The sequence below is a fragment of the Gastrolobium bilobum genome, unplaced genomic scaffold (assembly GCF_033153095.1).
Source record: "Gastrolobium bilobum isolate Gb01-03AN ecotype WA unplaced genomic scaffold, APGP_CSIRO_Gbil_v1 utg53876, whole genome shotgun sequence".
Taxonomy (NCBI): Eukaryota; Viridiplantae; Streptophyta; class Magnoliopsida; order Fabales; family Fabaceae; genus Gastrolobium; species Gastrolobium bilobum.
This window is the reverse complement of record NW_026898820.1, coordinates 34030-56054: the sequence shown is the minus strand read 5'-3', so window position 1 is coordinate 56054 and position 22025 is coordinate 34030. Positions and strand designations below refer to the sequence as shown.

At 33.0% G+C, this 22025-nt stretch overlaps 1 protein-coding gene across 1 annotated transcript; it reads right to left on the bottom strand.

Annotated features, from left to right (window-relative positions):
• Positions 1 to 4234: 4234 nt before the first annotated feature.
• Positions 4235 to 4956, bottom strand: LOC133284364 (NDR1/HIN1-like protein 1). Its single transcript, XM_061481365.1, has one exon. The coding sequence runs from the start codon at positions 4895 to 4897 to the stop codon at positions 4235 to 4237; it is 663 nt and encodes a 220-aa protein (XP_061337349.1). The 5' UTR covers positions 4898 to 4956.
• Between the last annotated feature and the right edge of the window lie 17069 nt (positions 4957 to 22025).

Sequence of the window (22025 nt, the reverse complement as noted above, 5' to 3'; positions counted from 1 at the left end):
GGTTATCTTGTATTTTGTGCGTTATTTGATCCATTAGTTTTTAGGAGATGAATATTTCATCTGGAAAGAGGAGCTCAAGCCCTTATAGTTCATTTGGGTCCAGAAGTGAAAGAAGGAGAGCTGCTCCATTGTGTAAATATGGGAGGCACAGTGTTGTTTACACCTCCAAGACCATTAGAAACCCAAATAGAGCATTTTTTGGGTGCCCCAATTTCAAGGTGAGGTATTTTTTTCCATGCATTCTTTGTGTAATTTGAATGTTATTAACAATTTGGTGTTAGGAAAAGAAGCCACACTGTAACTTTTTTACATGGGTGGATGATGCTACATCTGATACCATGGAGCTGGAAGATTGGAGAATTAATAAGCTGGAGTTGAATGTAGCTGAATTGGAATTCAAGTTGAACTTTTTGGACATGAAGCTCAATGATAAATTGCAGCTGGAGGTGAATGACCACAAAAAGAAGATTAATGAGCACTATATAAAGATTGATGATCTATCAATGAAGATGCAGGCAGAGTTTGAAAGGGTGGAGAAGGAAATTAAGCATGTGTGTAGGTGTGCAAGGGTGTTTGCTGGATCCATTATTGTTGTGTTTGTAATATGTATATATCTTGCCAGTAGGATGGAGTGAAACAAAAAGTATGGTTCTGTTAAGATTTGGTGGTGTATGTACCATTACATGGTGTATGTACCATATAATGGCTTATGTATTTGAAGTTATGTGTATTGTTACAAAGTGTTGTATGAACTTGATGCAGATTATGTTTATTGGAAACAATGTATGATGGTGTGAATTATGCACAAGTTAATTCTGGTAATCATGACTGATATCAGCATATTGGCACAAAGTGTTGTATGAACTTTTGCAGAGTACCAAAATTGGAAACAATGTATAATGGTGTGAATTATGCAGAACTTAATTGTGTTAGGTATAACTGATATCAGCAGGAACAAGGGGAAATGAAATTGCTGGGGTGTTAATATGAAATGTACATTCCTGATAACAGAACTTTAGGAGGGACTGAAAAGGACCTCGATAAGATTGTTAGGGACCATATGGACCTAAGAGTTTGAAGACAGTGACTAAAAAGGTCCTCGATAGAAAATGTTGGGGACTTATAAGGGAACTTAATTGGTGATGGTTTGCAAGTGTAGTGAATGCACACATGACACTTAAATGGTCACAGCTAACAGAACAAAAATACCATTGTTGACAGAAACCAGAAAGTGTATTAGCAGACAGATGGTGTGGATCAAAAATTAAAAAATGCACATGGTAGAGAGCAATGACAGCAAAGACAGATAGTAGCAAGACATTTTCCATTTATTTCATCAGATCCTAGTTACAAGTACATACCATGGCCAACATGCCAAAACATCATACTGACATAATTCCATTAGGACCAACACAATAGTGTTCCAAAAAAACAAGGTTTTCCTAATAACTATGGCCATAACCAGAGGCATACAAAAAAAACCTACTGACATAGTTGAACAGGGCCAATACCAAAGTATTTCCAAAAAAATGGTCTAATTACAATTCCAATAAATTCCTAAATCAGAGGCATCCAAAAACTAATGGATCAAATAACGCACAAAATACAAGATAACCCCAATCTCAGTAAACCCTAAATCATTAATCCCCAAATTTAAACGTGCAATCTTCGATTCAATCCCCTTTTTTCTGGTTTAGGAAGAACCCTAAAACATACGACGACGTTCCTTCATGAAAATGAGAGGGAGGGACAACTCAACGTTCAATTCTTTTAGTGAAAACCTCTTTGAGCAACGTGGATATCCTATGTTCAAACGATGTCGTTCCACATACAACGTGGCACTCAGCATGTCAATTAACGTTACACCTCAGCACCATCATTGACACTGTAAATTTTGGACAAACAGAAGGACTAACGTGGGACCTGTTCATCTTTGTTGGGGATTTCTCAGCTAGTTTATTTTTGTTAGGGACTAATTTGGGTACCGAGTTTTTTATCAGGGACCAATTTGGATATTTACTCTAAAAACAAAATACACAGTCTATATGTAGACCTACTTAAAAAATAGAAGACTTGTCAATAAGGGTGGACACAGTTGGTTAAGGATTTGACTCATACTCCACAAGGGCATGGGTTCGAATCTCGCTGGCCGATGTGAGGACTTTGTTGATGGGTGATCTGCAATCCCTCTCAAAAATCCTCAAAGAAGTTGGAAGGTCTGTCCTGACCTTAGTGAAATACCAATGTCTAACCCTACCTAAACTTTTATATATAAAAAAAAATAAATAAAAATAGAAGACTTTGTCACAATATCTAAGAACGATTGTCAAAACCAAGAGTAAGGCTTAAGCAATAACTTTTAACTGTTGCACGCGCCGATGTAATATAACAATTATTGATAATTTGGTTGTTTATCATGGTTGGTGATCATAAGTCACGAGTTTGATTCTCACCACCTCTATTTTTTAGTGAAATTAAATTAGCTTAAGATAGATAAAAAAAAAAAAATATTGTACATGTAGTATTCACGCTTCAAAGTCCAAAAATATTCTTACATAAAAAGTATGTTAGTGAAATATAATATAAAAATCATTAATTCTTTTGAATACATTATAAAAATCATTAATATACCTTCACTTACAACATAATATTTATAAGGTGCATGTCTTCTAAAATGATCACCCATTTAAAGAGAATGAAGTTAATGTTTGAGAGTTCCAAACTCCACCTTCGCACCAATTAAAGACCTACCAGGCCACGAGTTAAGTGGAAGTTGGTGGAACGAGTTAATTCATCTTTCCTTTTAGAATCTGCTGAAACTTACTTTACATAAAGTTGCAGTCAAAGAAACCACCATGAATATTTCTCCTTACATCTCATATGCATTTAATCATGTCTATCTTAACGAAGGACTTAAAAGTCTTTCAACAATGACCTCTGCCATTGTTTCCCTATGCCATGTGGTCCCAAAAAAAGAGTAGTGCATGTATGTTATTTATATGCGGAATATATTTGATTATTAACGTTGGCTTAAACATGATCTTTAGGTATTTTTAGTAAATTTTGAACCCCTACATTTCTTATAAATTTTCCTCACATAAAATTTACTTGGTCGACTACACATTTTATGATTTTCCATCTCACGTCTAAAGAAACAATAAGCGTGTATATATATATATATATATATATATATATATATATATATATATATATATGTTTTATTAGATCAAGATATATACCTTTGCAATTAATCGCTTGCTCTATTCATATTAATACGAGAGAATAGAAGGAGGGAAATGATAAGAAGAGCGAGCACAACAATCAAAGTAAGACACATGTTGTTGCACTAAAAATTAAATACAAGATTATGGATTGTGATCATTGTTGAAGTCTGTTTAAGTCACAACAATCAAAGTAAGACACATGCGTTGCACTAAAAATTAAATACAAGATTATGGATTGTGTTCATTGTTGAAGTCTGTTGTGTGAAGAGAGGACATGATCCTAAAGCTATGGGAGCATTGATGAAACTAATTAGTATAACTACAATTAAATATGTAAAAAAAATTACTTTCAATGAAATTATCATCATAAGTCATAATAGAAAACAAGGGATCCAATGCGTGCTTCCAAAGAAAAAAAGAACCTTGGTCAACTACATAAACAACCTATACCAAATTTCCATTGAATTCAAGTCAATCGACTTTAGTCACACTCTTATATATGTTTATAATATTTAAAACTGGAAGAAATTGAAATTAATTGATTAATTCACATAACAAACACAACCTCAAAATGGTAGTATATTTTTACGTCATATTGTGTCATAAGAATTCAGGGGGGGAACTCACACAGGTTTCTTAAAAGATAAAAAATTAAAATCAAACCCCAAACTAAATAAGGTCGAAGCACTTGCATTAATAAAACAACCAAATTTTCAGTATGCATTCATATCCGCAACCTTCCCTTTCATTTTCGGATTTAACTGCATCTTCCATGAAAACCCCATCCCTATAAGAAAACATTAATTATATATCTCATTTCCCTAAAACAAAAAGTGAGATTTCGGGTAGATTATTTCATATAAAACTTAAGGAGACTTTATCCAATTAATTAATCCTAAAAGAAATTAAATACAATACTAACAACTAATAGAGAAGGGAGAAAAAAAGAAGATACAACATTAAGAACTAAAAATTCTAACAAACAAAATCAAATTACTTTGCTTATCTCACTAAACATCAACATTGCAACTTTGCCAAAACTGAAACTTCACCACCGGAGACACACCTCCGATCCCATTATTCCGATCACCGGAGAACCCAATATTCGCGGGACAGTTCACATAAACATGGTACCTCCCAGAGACCCAAGTCCCCACCTTCCACTTGACCCTACCGTTGATCTTAACGTTGACCATAACAACTCCAGCATTCTGGTCCTGCTGCAGAGAACTCAGCACATACGGCGACACCGGCACGGAGTTACCGTAGAGAAACGGAGACCAAACGGTGAAGTCCTTGTGGCCCTGATAGGTGTCCGGCACCGCCGTGGCGAGTGAGATCTGTTGGCTCCGGTACGAGACATAGACATCGAGTTTCTGGTAGTAAATGCCGATGCGGTCGTTAGGGTTGTGAGCTGAGAGCGTGACTTGCATTGTTATTGTGAGTGTGTTGGGTGTGGGAGCGAAGGGAGAAGGTTCGGTGGTGGTGGAGGAGAGGTTGAAGGCGTAGACGGTGGCGTCTTGAAGCATAAAGCGTGGTTTGGTGGGTCTGAGGATGATCCATGTTAAGAAGATTATGAGGAGTATTAGGACTATGAAGGCGATGATGCCGGCGAATATGCTGCGGAGGAGCTTGCCGTCGTCGTGGTGGTGGCCGCACTCCTTGGAGGACATTGTGATAATTGCTCAATAACTTCAAGAATGGTTTCGTATAAATGCAAAGGCCAAATAATGCAAATCTATATATGCGTTTAAGTCAAGGTTGTTGAATCTCAATACATACAGTGTATTTTTTAATATTTTTATATTGTGTATAATAAATCATTTCGAATCGTAAGATATATATTAAAAAATATAATAAAAAATAATTTAAAAATATATATTAAAATATATATTTAATTACTTTCTTTATTAATATAAATTTTTTAAATTGATTTTTGAATTTAAATCACAAATCAAATCTTTATTTTATTTTCTATTTTAATAATATTTTTATATGTATATTTTAATTTAAATTATAAATCAAATCTTTATTTCTTCTTTTATATTAAAAATTATAAATTTTGATTTAATTTTTGTATCGTATAACATATGATACAATATCATATAATATACGATACAGTATCGTATTGTATGATACAATATCGTATTATACGATACGAATATCTTTCTAATACACCTACGATACATATCATTGTACTTGTGAATCGTATCGTACGAATTGTGTATCATACGATACTAATAACTATGGTTTAAAGTTTCGTAGCAGATAAATTTTCCTCCTACACACATAAATCTGTGTGGGGCCATATGAACCCATGTAAGAAGAAGGAAGAAAAAGATAAAACATAAGCATATACTTTTATATAAGTGTAGGAGATAAATTTATCTCCTTCAACATAACAAACACTAAACTATATATATATATGGGTTTGTTTTTTCTAAAGTTACTTTAGATACCTTTATCTAATGTTCGCCGAAACGACGTCGTTTTGGGACGGAAATTATGGTGTATTTGTAATATTAATTTATTTCAGGGTTATAATAGTCTTTATCATTCTATTTTTTTAATTTTTCAACCTTAAAACTACGTCGTTTCGGTGAATATTAGACAAAATTGTCTAAAGTAACATTAGATACTTTTTACCCTATATATATATATGAGGTAGGATCTTTTGACACTGGTGTCAAATTTGAAGTTTGACACCTCATCTGAGAGCCGTTAGATAAAAAAAATCAATGGTATTATATGTTTACAAATCAGAGTCGTTGATCTTTTTTGATCTAACGGCTCTCATATGAGGTGTCAAACTTCAAATTTAACACCGGTGTCAAAGGATCCTACCTCTCTATATATTTATATTTATATATTCATATATATACGGATAGGATCCTTTGACACAGGTGTCAAATTAAAAAATTTGACCCCAAATCTTAACCATTGATTTCTGTCAATCTACCAGTTATAATTTATTGGGACACACTTATTAATTAATTATTAATTTCCAATAAATTACAACCGTTAGATTCCTGAAATCAACAATTATGATTTGGTGTCAATTTTTTTATTTTAATACCGGAGTCAAAGTATCTTGCCGCATATATATATATATATATATATATATATATATATATATATACTTTAATGTTTCTAAAGTGAATGTAGATAAGTTATTTACATTCGCTCTCAAAACGACGTCGTTTTGGGTTGACAAATAAAAAAAATTATAGTGAAAAAGACTATTATAACCCTGAAATAAATTATAATTACAAAAATACCTTGATTTCTGCCTCAAAACGACGTCGGTATGTGCTCAATATAGATAAGTTATCTACATTGATTGTAGAAAAAGTGAACATATATATATATATATGTATATGTATTAGAGATATATAAAATCATTAATGTAGCCTCCCCCAACTGCTCAAGTTTTTGGGTTGAATTGATTTTTTACATGGTATCAGAGCCTCGGTGTCACAGGTTCGATTCTCATCACCCCTATTTAATTAATAATTAATTAAGTCTTGGAGTTTTTTAACACATGTAGGTAGTAGGCCTCTACATTGTCCACCCTTCAAACCTACTGGACTCTCGTGTGAGGGTGTGTGTTAGGTGTTGTGACATGACAAATAATAAACCATATATATATATATATATATATATATATATATATATGGGTTAAACTAATCTCATCTTACATGAAAGCAGCGTGACTCACTTTTTTTGTCAGCTGCAGATAGCAGCTCTCGTATCCTGTAACAGCCCCAAACCCTGTAGCAGGATATTGTCCGCTTTGCCCCGCGCACAAGCACCGTCGAGCTCACGGTTTTACGTTTCGGGTTACCCCCAAAAGGCCTCCTACAAGGAAAGGTATCCACACCCTTATATAAGGCATGCTTCGTTCCCCTCTCCAACTGATGTGGGACATTACATCCTCCCCCACTGGGAATACAGCGTCCCCGCTGTACACACCGGTCCAGGGCCAGGCTCTGATACCAAATGTAACAGCCCCAAACCCTGTAGCAGGATATTGTCCGCTTTGCCCCACGCACAAGCACTGTCGAGCTCACGGTTTTACGTTTCGGGTTACCCCCAAAAGGCCTCCTACAAGGAAAGGTATCCACACCCTTATATAAGGCATGCTTCGTTCCCCTCTCCAACCGATGTGGGACATTACATCTGGTATCAGAGCCTGGCCTTGGACCGGTGTGTACAGCGGGGACGCTGTATTCCCAGTGGGGGAGGATGTAATGTCCCACATCGGTTGGAGAGGAGAACGAAGCATGCCTTAAATAAGGGTGTGGATACCTTTCCTTGTAGGAGGCCTTTTGGGGGTAACCCAAAACGTAAAACCGTGAGCTCGACGTTGCTTGTGCGCGGGGCAAAGCGGACAATATCCTGCTACAGGGTTTGGGGCTGTTACATATCCTGTTTTTTTTTTTTTAAGAAAAGCAACGAGGCTCACTTTTTGTGTCAGCTGCTGATAGCAGCTCTTTGCAGCTGCTGCAGAAAAATTGTATATATATATATATATATATATATATATATATATATATATATTGGAATAGGATCTTTTGACACCGGTGTCAAATTTAAAGTTTGACACCTTGTCCGAGAGTCATTAGATCAAAAAAGATCAATGACTCTGATTTGTAAGCATGTGATACCATTGATCTTGTTTGATCTAACTGCTCTCAGATGAGGTTTCAAACTTTAATTTTGACAACGGTATCATAGGATCCTACCTATATATATATATATATATATATATATATATATATATATATATAAGTGTGTGTTGTGCTCACTATTTACCAATTCAGAGAAACGTTTCTAGTTTCTAGCCGAAAGTTTGCATTATATATTGGCAAACAGGAAAAAAGAAAAGAAAAGAAAGTATCATTTTCAACAAAAACTAATGAGTTTGCTGTTAAGGCTTTAATATATATAGGTAATAAAATTCTGTAGTGAAATTAGTTATGTTTAAATTGGTATTTGTTCAATGTAAGGATGAGATTTAATTGAGGTCGGTGTTGGAGAATGACTTTGAGTACCGGTGTAAAATAGCGTACAGGCTGTGGTTGGTGTTCTAGACGCATATAATAAGTGTTATGAGTTTTATCCATTAAAAGGTAAATTTTTTATAATAAAGGGTTAAATCTTACAGGTAATTTCTTTTGAAATTCTAATCTCCTTGTGCTTATACTATCTTCATTAGCTTATGTCTTCTCTTTATTTGCGACTGTTTCCTCTATAGGCACGGCTAATTTATGGATCCGATGTTAATCATGATTTTCTTAATCGAAAATTTGATATTATAACCAGTGTTATTAAAATTAAAACTGACCCAGTCATTGATCCGGTCGAGGTACTGGGTTATTGGGTCGCTGGTTTAACCAGTAGGTCATTAGTTCAACCACATGACCCGATAATTATATTCAATTTTATAATTTATATTAAAAAATTATAAACATACTCAAATATCTAAATAATAATAATAAAAATATCAAATATTTAATATAAACATAATGAATCACATATTATTATCCAATAAAAGATCAAATAAAAATATAATGAACGTGATACGGAGCTTTAGGTTCAGAAAACAAAATTTCTAACCATAAATTAATTCAAAATTTTCTGCACAGTACATAATTGAGATAATATTAGTGTTGTAGGTACATAACTTATGTAAGTCAATAAGCAAAAAATATTCAAATATATCAATTACAATTTTTTTTGAAAAGAAAAATTGGAATTTTTTTTTGGGACCGGGCCGGGTCATCGGTTAACCAACCAGGTCACCGGTTTTTATGAAAACAGGCCGGTTCGGACCGGGTTGCACCGGTTCTGATACATGGCAGACTCGTTGCTTCAACCGAACCGGTTCTCGGGTCGACCCGGCCGGATCGGTCCGGTTTTAATAATAGTGATTATAACCTTATCTTTGAGGTAAATGTTAAACCAAAGTGCCTGTGAAGACAGTGGAGGGACCCCGAAATAATAATTTGGAAGTATTGTGTAGGAAATGCCAATTATGATATACTGCTGTGGTTAAACTAAATTTAATTTTTAAGGAAAATGTTATTTATACATTAAATATATGAGAAAAATATCTATCCTTTTAAATGATATAATCTTATATCATTTTAGATTCTAACCGTTGATTTCCGTTCATCAACGGTTATAATCTATTGGGTCAAACTTAATGGGCCAAATTTATTATTAATTAATTAATAATTTTGATCCAATAAATTATAATCGTTGATGGACGGAAATCAACGGCTAGGATATAAAAGATATAAGTTTATATGCTTTAAAATGAGAGATGTTATTCCCTAAATATATATTATGTTTTTTATTTTATTTTTTGCAGGTTTAAGAGCCGGATCAGATGGTTTGGCTATCCTGAAAACTCGTATTCAAATCAAATCAGTTAAATTCAATAAATAAAAAAATCGTCTACAGTTAGAATTATATTTGTTGGCCTTGCTAAACAGTATGCAAGAAATGCGCAAGTATACGCAGTCATTTACTGTGTTAGAATCATATTTGAAACCTCAATATAATTTCACAAGGATTTTTTGCGTTTTTGACTTGACTAAAACTTGCCATTGCTTAAAACTGCATTTCTACTAAAAAGAAAACAATGATTAATGTGATAAACAGAAAATAAAATAAGCAAACAAAAGATCAAAAGTTCATTTGGATTTTCTGATTTAAATTTGAAAACAATTTCTTAATGCACAAAATGAAAGAAATAAAATAAAATGAGAAAATTATTTTTGGACTTTTCGAATTGATTATATTTTTGCAAAGATTACTAAAAAATTTAACTGAATTAAAAACAAACAGATTTAACAAAGTTTTAAGAAATCTAATTAGAAAAAAGGGTTGAGTTCTGATTCCTTCCCCACAGCCCTTAGTGTTCAATTGCTTAACAAAATTCTTTCACAACTGTTTTTCAATTGGCAGACTACTATGACTTTTTAATCCTTTAAAAATCTTTTTCTCTTTTGTTCTCACACAACTTATCCCTAAGCATGTGAGACTAAAAGCTTGAAGCTCAGGTCCTTTTGGCCACATGGAGGAGTAAAATTCATCTCTCAATTACTCCCTCAAATAATCCCTTACTTAAGTCCATGAGCTCCACTCATTTTTCAGAGAAATTTATTTCCCAATAATCTTCTCCTAAGCAAACATATTCCATACGGCCAAAATGGAATAACATTGAAACATATAAATCAGAGTTGAATTAAATAAATTAAACATTAATACCAGAAAAATAATTAACACCAGTCACTGTGGTTGGGGTTCAGTCACCCAACCCTTAGAAAACTTAGCTCAAATCCATATGGATTGAGCTCAACTACATGAATGAAAGGAAAAAATAAAGGAAATGAAATGCAGAAAGCTAAAATCACAGAACGAGTACTACCCACCGGGATAGCCTTGACACTGTGGTCAAAACTAAACAAAATAAACTAAGTTCTTACAATACAAGAAAATGCAAAAACAAAATAAAAATAGAAACGAAGAAGAAGAAAAATACAGAAGAAGGTGAGAGAGTCTTTTTTTTCGCACCCGCTCCTCTTTATAACATCTCTCTTACACATGCATGGGCTTGAGCTATTCTATTAGCATCGTCCATGTGTGCTCCCTTTTCACTAATCGTGTGATCCTCCTTAATGCAGCACTCCCACGGTTTGCATTCCAAAACGCTAACAAACCACCTTTTGTAACAACCTCACCTCAGCATAACAGATATGATTTTTTTTTTCTCGCTTTGCTGATTTATGAACGGTTTGGGTAAAGTTATGGGTTAGGAAAAAATGAGTGGGTGAAAGAATGGCTTAATGGCAGAGGGATTTAATGGAATCAAGGTTAGTAGCGCTGATAGTTTGGTGTTGGTGGTTGATCAAACGATGAGGTGAAGTAAGATGGGGTTAGGGTTTGATGACTTGAGAGTGTTTTTTCCCAATTGTGTCCAACACTGCCTTGTATTTCTTTCTTCCAATCTTTTCTCTCTCTGTTGTTTATTTGGGCTTTTCTGAATTGACACAAGCTCATTTGCTGTATTTTTTCTTTTGCTTTGGTAGACCATCTCTTTCACTTGTCTTTTGGGCCTGAAACATCAAAAACAGCCCATTAACTTTTTACTCCACATAATTTCAACTCAATGTCATTGGGGTCAGTATTACACAAAAGGTATTCTTTTTACCACATTTTCATATCAACAACCATATGTTTTAAGTCACATTTCATGGACTCATTAACTATTGCCTTTTTAAAGTTATAACATGTCAGGTTACAAATAATTTAACTTTGTTGATGATATTCTGTAAATTTTTATTAGGAGAAGGTTATACTTACAACCTATTTTCTTTACCACCTCTTACAACCATATATCTTAACCGTTGATTTCTGCCAATCAACGGTTATCATTTATTGTGATTTAATAATTAATTAATAAATTTAATTTGTGAAAATCTTAACCGTTGATTGACGGAAATCAACGGTTAAGATATATGGTTATAAGAGGTTGTAAAAAAAATAGGTTGTAAGTATAACCTTTCCCTTTTTATTATTTTACATCTATTATTAAAGGTTTAATATATATTTTGCTTGATCTTCTTTGTTAGTTTTTTTTTTAATTTTATAAAATTATCTACTTTCTATATTAGTATTGTGAATTTCGCATAAAAAAGATTAGCAACGCACTTTTTATTATTTTTTATTTTTTACTATTAAATATAATTTTATATATGTTGATTTAGTTAAATAATCTAAACATACTTTTTATTAGTGAAGCTAATACGAGATTTCACTTAAAAATAAAAAATATTAAAAATATATTATCAACACATCCCAAAATATACAATAAGATCCAGCTGCATAAATTAATTGCAATGACACTAATTTATTTGGGTATTGCTTTAATGCTTTATGCACTCAAACCCAAAAACAAAATAATTTCGGACCGCGGATTGCTATCTAAAAAAATAAAAGCCATAGCCTTCAAGTTTGCAAACTGCGATTGAATTGTTATGAAGCTGAATTTTAATATTCGCAGTCATTTACTGTTCGAACTTTAATTTTGATTAAAAAAACCATTCAGTTGGTGGCATATTATTAAGCTAGTTGGATGGTTTTGATTCATTAATTACGATCATGCTGGATGTTGGTGTTGATTAATACAATTACTATAGTTAGTAATTTCGGGAACAGTGAAAAAAAGATGTTTGACTTTGGAAGAGACATGACTTGATGCATGAGTCAATAACGTAGGATCTTTTTTTAGCTCTGATATTCAGTCGTCAGATTTGATTTGCAGTAATTCCATCATATACATTGTTAAGTTCCATGATAGGTTAAAGCAAATTTTTATTCTCTATCTTTCCTCTAATGAAAAAATTTAATGCATCCATTATTTTAATAAGAAGGTAGTTTTCAGGACTGTATTATGAGAATAAGATGCTGGAGGAGGTTGAATGAAGATACTTTCAGATTTCTAAAAAAAATGAAGATGTAAATTTTAGTAACAGAAAGTCATTCCATGGTTAAAAGTGTCATTTAAAACAAGCTAAATTTTTTGTACTTGCTTTACGCACTTTCAGGCCATACATATTAGGCTTAATATCAAAGCCCACATCTAGAATCTTCTAAAAGACTCCTCCATCAGCATGGGATTCCCTTTCCCCTTCCTTTTTGCACTTATGCCCCTGCACTTGGACAAAGATTCAGGAGACCTATCTTGAAAAGGTTCCACATCCCCTCTTTAAATACTCCCTTCATACATTGAATGTGCATCTTCTTCTCTAAGCAACTCAAGAGCCACTCTGACACACTCTCCCATTGCAGTATATTTGCAAAGCATCATGGGAAACTCATGTTGAGCCTTGGTCTTTACCGTTGCTATACATAGTACCCTTAAATTGATATACTTCATCCTCTACACGACACATTTATAAACTTTACGATTCACTTAATGAGCTATCTGGGTTTATCCAACTTATGTTAGATCAAATTTAATCTAATATATTAAGTAAAATAGAATAGGTTATGTCTAAAAAAAAAATCTCATTTACAAAACAAGCTATGAATCTATTTTTACAAGGGTTGACTTATAAATTTATATACCGATTTATATTATATTATTTATTTTAATTAAAATTAAAGTATTAAATAATTTTAATTAATAAATAATAATATTTTAATTTAATTTTTCTAATTCTTGATAGATATTGAAGATTCGATAAATTTAAATAGGTTAACAAATTTGTATTAGATCTTTTGATTTTTAAATATAAAATCATACCAGACTTATAATTTATCTTACATCAAATTTTGTGATATCAAACTCGAAATATTTTACAGAAAACTAACCTATTTAGACCATAATTTAATGGGGAATTGTTTTCTCATTTAACAAACTCATTTTCCTACACTCACATATTGAGTGGTGGGACCTATTTATATTTTTTTTCTCTTCTCTCTCCTATATATGTGAATGTAGGAAAATGAGTTTATCTTATATTCAACATCAATATCAACCACACTTTTATCCCAAATTAATTGGGGTCTGTGGTAGATGAATCCAAATAAAAGATACAAAAAGGTTGAAAAAAAAAGAAACATACAAAAAAAAATAGAATAATACATATATTAAATGAGATAAATAATTTCCTAATTTAATATGATCTAACCCATTTATATCCTATGGGAAAGTAAGGCTTCCTTGGTACAAATAGTTATGGTGGTAATTTTTTAATTTTATTTTTATTTTTTTAGGTATTTTGCTATATTTTAAATTGAAACAAATCTGAAACTCTGTTTGATCATCATGTGTATTATTAGCTAGAGTTTGGTTCACGTAAAAGACACTCCGCACTCCACAGGTGAGCGGCATTATTGTGCAAAAGAACACAGCAAACTTATGATGACACCTAATTCCACTGTCAATCTGTTAAGAGATTATTATTTCAATCAGGAAAGGAAATTCATGCAAACTCAAGCTACATCGTCTTTGAGCCGTTTATGAGATTAATCTCGAGTCAGGATTTAATCACAGTTAAAACTACTTACCCCTCTTCAAAGATATATTTGACGGTAATCGAATCCAAATTTTCTATCTACTATACTCAACCTGTATTGTCAACTAAGCTAATACGATCATAATATTCAATTATGTAGTGTTGTTTATAGAGGAGTGTGGGTGTGGGTACAAGTACTATCAACATTTGTCCATGGTCTTCCTATCATATTCATCAAGGACCAAATTGTCTACTCAACCATTTTTCTTTTGCTGTCACTGGAAATGAAAGGGATAGAGTCAAAATAAAAGAATGTTTGTCAAAATTTCCAGTCACAGACAAGTCTAGACCGAAGTTACCTCTGTTGAAATGAAACCCAAGATTGGAAGATGTAAGTGCAATATTTTTCATGGATGCTACCACTCCTAGTCCAACACATGATGAATGAAAGTATATGAATCCCATAGTTGTTTTGCTTAATTAAATATTGGATGCACTAAAGTTACTATTTCTAATTTCAGATTTTGGTCCACCTATAAAATTAGATTGGACAGGTAGCTGAGAAATTGGGGACCATGACATCCTTAGAATAGTCATGGTCCACAATTACATTCATGATTTATTGTTTTATAGTGGTTGGAAGTGGGTGATGGTTAAGTGTTCAAGACATGCAACCGCTTGGTCCCAGATTTAAATTGTCTTCCAAGGTAGATAGATACATAGGCCTTTCCAATTTTTCTCAATCAGTGTCTTTTGCTGACAATGTCACCATTTTACTTAGGAGTCTCCCTTAAAGTTGACTCTTTTTCTCACAGGTGCATTACTGAGTGTATATGCATGTGAAAAGCTAAGAGCCTCCATCTCTAATTCAATGTTATAGACTTTCAAGTTTTAACTCCATGATGTCAAATTAGTATCTTGGAAAGTAAAATATGAGGCCTTTTTGGCCCACACAAGCTAAGGATATGCCTTTAGAAGTAGAGTAGGGTTAAAGATTCTTCTGATATTTGCATCATATCTATCTTCCAGATCCTATTTTCATTTCTTCTTCAATTACATTGAATCTTACGAAGGAAGAAAAGTGGTAGTACAATTTTCTTGGAGCCTACACTTTGTATATCCTATCAGTCAAGGTGACACCAGATACTCTTCTCTTCGTAGAATGATTCAAAATTACAGGGAAGGGACAAAACCCAAAAGCGATAAAGGAATAAAGCAATAGACAGTCACATGATCTCTTAGTACGTACAGTAATGTGAGATTCCAATGGCCAAAAATCGTAAGTTAAAGGAGAACAAAAGCAGATGATAAAAAGGAAGATAAGGATAATTTCAATCCTTAAAGATAAGCAGATGAGATTTCAATCCAAAACCATGACCTTAAAGAACATGGTAAAACTGGCTATTTTATCATGGGATTTGTAATAAGATAATTTCATTTCTTTCCAATATCTGGGGTATAAACCACTGAGAAGTAGCCAGAGTTGTAATCGGAGGGAATAACAGAAAAGAAATCCAAGATCAATTCCTTTTAGCAGAAAAAGAGCACATCATTATATTAAGGGACAAATTATTCTTATACCGATCTAAAAATAAGAAATTTCATATCAAAATTTGGTCATTGATAGTTTTAAATAAAATCAACGATCAAAATTGAAAGTGTAACTTATATCAATATAAAATGGGATGGTTAAAATACAAGAAAAAGAAAAAGCCGAGGAGTTGGGCCAACCTTGAACAACTAAGATAAAATGAAATGCAATACCAAATCCCAATGGTTACCTAGAAGATGGGTACATGCTACTAGTCAAATGTAGCCCAGCCCAATTTCAAAGTAGGTGTCTTTTGCGTCTCTATTGGCTTAAAGCCCAATTTACATGGAAGTTGTTATGTTATGGATTTCAAGCGAAGACTACATTAATTGTTTTGTATATTATGGCTCTATGTTTTTATGGAGGTGTTTGGAATAGGAGATATTTTTTTTATTGGGAAAAAAAAGTTATAGAGAATATGGCGGGATTTTTTTATCTTGGCAAGTTCCGAAAAGATGTTTGGTAGGCCAAAATTTTTGTCAGGAAAGTTGAGTTATTATATTAATGCTATGTTTGGTTGATTGTGAAATATATATGAGAATGTGAAATAAAATTACAAAAGTACCCATTGTGTTTGAAAATTTGTTTGAAACCTACTTTTTATGATAGGGTTGTCTATGTCCAAAGATTTTTAAACGTTCTTATGCAAGATTCTCGATTTTGAATTGCATTTTTTTTTTGTCAATCTCTAGTTGAAAAAATTATTCATGGCAAATATTTTATATCAATATTTTTTAACTTAGCTCATACCAAACATGATAAACATATTTTCTCCAACCCACTTTTCTAAGCATTTTATCAAAATCTTCATACCAAACACCCCCTATAAGTAAACCCCCTTCTTTGGCTTTGGACCATAAAATTAAGGGCTTTACTTCTCTCATGTTATAGGAGAGAAGTTATATTATGTTGTGAGATAAATTAAGTCAGGCCAACCAATTTTTAAAAAAAGAAAAAAGAAAAAAAAAAAGTGAGACACATCTTTTTATGTGAGTGTAACATGAGAGATGAATTTTATGTAATAAGGAAATAATTTCCCTAAAACCAATATAAATGATGAAATAAAAGCTACAATATTGGAGTACATTGATTCCACTATCAAGAAAAGTTGAAGCTTCACAACAGAACAAGTCTAACTGACAGATAGATGTATTAAGAATGCACGATAAAAAGATCAGTCAGCCAGTTCTGACAAACATGGAATGGAAATCCATGACAATATAATGAAACCAAATTTACATGGCCTAGCTAGAATTCCCAGCTATTGCCTCATTATTGGGCCAAGAAAGGTGGAAAATGAAAATCAAGATTCAAGAAATCAAGGAAAAGCAAAAGAATTGCTCAACGAGGAAGGGAACTGCCACAGCAGTTGCAAGAAGAAGGATCAACAGAACAAACAGGACAAGTCTAAACTTGTGAACCACATCACTGTAAACATCACATGATTCAAGAAAAGAGTGGACAACAGTGGTTGTGCCAGAAGAACACAACTCAACCTTCACCTCTCCACAATGGCCTTGAAGCTTGTCCCTCATAGCTGGCCACACTGGCTGCATGTATCTTGCATTGGCGTTGAACCACAAGTCCAAGTACACAAACCCACACAAAGTTCCATGAGCCTGCACCGCACCATGATCCACACCCCATTCATCAACCATCAAAGACACATTGGGAAACTTTGCTTGTATTGCAGTCTTGGTGGGTTCATGTTGCTGGAAAGAACCAAGAATTGAAAAAGTTGAGAGCTTTTCTTGGCGATGAAAGAGTGAGACATGAAGAGAATCATAGTAGATGCTACTTCCCAGAGAGTTGGAGCCATCAACAAGAAACTTCACACCCAAGCTGGCTGTGAAGTGGTTCTCACCCGTCACATTGAGAACCGAAGAAGAGGTTGAATGAAGGGTGAAACCAGGGGTGAGTGGAATGAAGAACAAGGCGATTGAAAATGTAACAACCAAGATCATCCATTCCCCAAGAAATGCAAAGAAAGCAGTGGCAGCAACATAGGCACGGTTCAACGTGGAATCATCAAGGGGATAGGCATAGAGAGGTGCCTCCTTCTTGTGATGATCCATGATTGAAAGATTTGGTGAAAGAATGAGAAGAAAGGATAACAGAACACAAAGAAAACGGAAGCTAAAGATAAAGCTAAATGGCTTTACATGCAGAGGATCTTAGAAAGAAGAGAAAAATGAGCCTAGAATGCCTTGAGTTACATGCAGACGCCAAATATATGGTTAGGGGTTGAAGGGCCTTCATCATAATTCAAGATCTTGGTATATATGATTCACTAAACGAATCCAACTGATAACTATAGTACTATACTATGCGATGTTCAATGCAATTGCTGTATCTCCTACATACTGTGTAATGAAACCAATATTGAGATTAGAAAGGCATCATACAAATAAAAAATATATAAAAAAATGAGGACAATCAAATAAATACATGCAATAAAAAACTTAAATTAAAATAAAATTGAAATAAAACAAACTTGATTCAATTAAGTTGCGTTCTCTTATATTTTTCTAATAATTATGCTGAGTTCTCTTCTACAAAAAAACTAAACACTCATCAACAATGTAATCTAGCACCTTTTATTTATATAAAATATTTTGCTAGACTATTGAACTTTTTTAAGGCTTGACTTTTAACATAGTTATAAGCTATGTTGTACCGACACTGGTACAAAATACGAGATACGATACGATATGACACTTTGACATATTAATTCTAAAAAAAAATTATTAAATTTTGACACGTTGAGACACATTTTGATATTAAATAATATTTTTAATTTATATAGTGTATATTATATTTAATATTCAATAATTTAATAAAAAAATAAAGCTAAACTTATAATACTCATCAATTTTTCCAAGAAACATAAGATATCCCCAATATTTATATTAAACTCAATAAAATGATAATCATAATCCAACGAATCTAATAGCTGAAACTAAAAACACAACACAATGCAACCTTTGAACATTTTTTTTAGTCTCTGCAAACATGTCAGAGAGTGTCGAACACGACACATTAAGGTTTTCAAAGTGTCTGTGCATCATAGGTTATAAGACAAAATATATGGGCTTTTTTTTAAAACTCATTATTGTTATTGCTTGTTGGCTAATAACCATTAAAAACTAAGGCGCTTCAACCCTTTAGTAAAAACAATTAAAATTATAGCATAGTCCAGGGCAGGGAGAATTATTAATAATGGACTAAATAAAAAATTATAATAAATAGATTCAACATTACATCTTAATTCAAAACGATAAATCAAAAATTTATATCATCCTCATTAGTCCATTTGCAATTAACATTGAACTTTGTTAGTTGAAAATTTTCCTTAGTTTAGCAGTGTAATTCTTATTGGAAATGAGCTGAATACAACTGAAAATGCAGGTAAAAAAGACCCAAATTGCAAAGAATGGGCCCAATAAGGTATTTGGGTTGATAATGGCATATTTATAATTTATGTGATATTTTCTCTCTACTATTTGAACCAGGATGTCACAATTGTAATAAAGAAGCTGAGATGGCAAAGTGAAAACTGTTGGATGCTCTTTTGATCTAATGGACTAAAATGCTTGGAGAGTTAAATTAAGTCTGAGTCTTTGAGTTGTAAAGACACTTAGAAAATTTTGTTTTTCCAGTTCTCATAATTTTTTTAGCGCTTTTTAGTTTTTCTTTGCAAGTTTGAGTTTGAGCTTTGTAAGTTTCTTGCACATGCACAAGAAAAGACATCATTCTTGAAAGGATTTAAGAGAAGGAATTTTTGCATGCATGCTTTTGGATTTGCAGTACTGTGGTTAAGCTTTTCTTAGTTATAGCAATTTGAATTTGAATAACCAAATTGGTCTGTTACCTTTAACTCTGCATTATTTGTGATCTTTGTGAATGAAAAACATGGTTTCTATTATGTTAATTTTTAATTTTGCTTTAATCTTCAACATGCATTGCTAATTTCTTTTTCTAGAATTCTGATGAAGATGACAAGTACCCATTAATTGATTCAAACTGTTATGCATGTTCTTGATGTTTGATTAGTGAAACTTTCTTGGTTTGAGTTCCATGGAAATGGACTTAACATTTCTTGCATGAACTATTATTGGAAAATTTTAGTTTGTGATTTTCATTAATTCAAGATTTCAAGTTTAGGAATAATTTGGGAAAGAATTTGATTATAAGTCATAACTAATCGATTCAAGACTAAGGGATTAGTATGAATCAATTTCAGAATTGAATTTGGCAAAGTTTAGTTAAGTTCTACAAAAATAAAATTCCATTAAGATAGTTGCTACAACAGTTAAAATACAGGCATGCAATTTTTAAGGGGAAGTCATTGAAATCAAAATTCTAGAATTTTAATGTTGATTCTTACTCATTTGAACGTGCTCTGACCATTCTTGGTTTAGTTTACATTTTAGAAATTAAAATTTTCATTGAAAAAATAATCACATTCACCTTCAAGAAAACTGAAAAAGAATAAATAAAAGAGATTGAATTTCCCATTCCCTGTGAATGATACTTGAATTCTTTTTGGATTGTATACTTCACCAACCAACAAACTTCATCACAATTAGAAACCAGGAAGACTTTTTACACCTGAGGAGTTTTGGATGGGTGATTCCTTTTGCCCAGTTTGCAAAAATGGCGAGGAAGACTTATTGTTGTTTCATTAAAGCTATTTGACATAGGATTGTCCCTCTTGAAAACTCGAACCGATTTTTTGGGTCAGATTGACTGGTTAATGTTAAATTTAAATCAGAAAGTGGAGGGGCATTTAACTCCTCGTGGGTTATTGTCTTTGGTATAACCGTATGGATGGCTTGGCTGTGGAGAAATAAAAGCATCTATGGTTCTACATCGGTGGGAAATAGGCACAATGTTAAGGTAATTAAAGCTAAAGCAGCCGAAACTTTTAATGCCTTTCTCCGTGCAAGATAGTGCTGTCTCTCAGAGGAATTATTCTGATGCTATGATTAGTTGGGTTCCCCCAGAGAGTGGTTGGGTAAAGCTCAACACGGATGAAGCATCAAAACATATTAATCCAGGTAGTGCTGCATGTGGAGGGATTATTCATGGGTAGGGAGCATTGGCTTGCTTTATTTTCTTACCGAGTGGGTTACTGTAATGCAATAACAACTGAATTATGGGGTATTCTAAAGGGGTTGCAACTGGCTTGGGAAGGAGGTTGGAGGAAGGTTATTCTTGAAAGTGATTCAACAACTACTATCACTTTGCTCACCAAAGTTGGTGATGCATCCTGTGAGCCTTGTGGCTCGGATACGAGAATGACTGTCAAAGAGGTGGGCAATATGGCTGGAACACATCTACAATTAAGGAAACATTTGTGCGGATGGGCTTGCTAATCTCCCTCTTGAGTTCCCTGACCAAGATGATTACATGGTTTTTCATTCTCCCCCACATGGAATTAGATGATTATTTATTTCAGTTCTGTCCACAAAGCTAGACGTATTCTGATGTAGTTTTCTTTTTCTGTCTAGTTGGGCTTGTGGCCTTTACTCTACTAAAAAAAAGAAAGCAGGATTTAATTTTAGCATCGACATTAGCGGATGTCTGCATGTTAAATGAGTATTTAATGTCAATAATTCCAGGTGAAGAGAAGGTATATCGTGGTTCATATAATATCTGTAAATTAAGCAGAAGGGAATACAAATCTTGAGAAAGAAACATTTTCTCCATAAATAATTAATGCTTTTTCTGGAACTGAACTTCCTAACCATAAATTGACATTCAAAAAGGAGTGCTTGTCATGCTTATGAGGAATATAGATCAATTAAAAGGGTTGTGCAATGGGACAATATTGCTTATTACAAAATTTGGTGAACATGTTGTTGAAGGAAAAATTATTTTAGGCAATAACATAGGTGAGATCGTGTTAATTCCAAAGATGAATATAAGTCCTTCTAATTACATATACCTTCTAATTTTCGTTGGTTGTTTGCTTTTCCATGACAATAAACAAGAGTGAAAAGTAAAAAGGGATTAAAGCTTCTCATACTTGACGATCATGACACAGTTGCCAATATTATAACAAATATTGTGCTCAAAGAAATTTTTCAAAGGTTAAAATAAGTTAATTTGTCTTGAACTATTTTACATTAATTTACAGAATTTGCTATTTCACTATAATATGTAATGTACATG

Excerpts from the sequence above, each read along its gene's own strand:
- LOC133284364 (XM_061481365.1), bottom strand. The coding sequence starts at position 4,897 with ATGTCCTCCAAGGAGTGCGGCCACCACCACGACGACGGCAAGCTCCTC.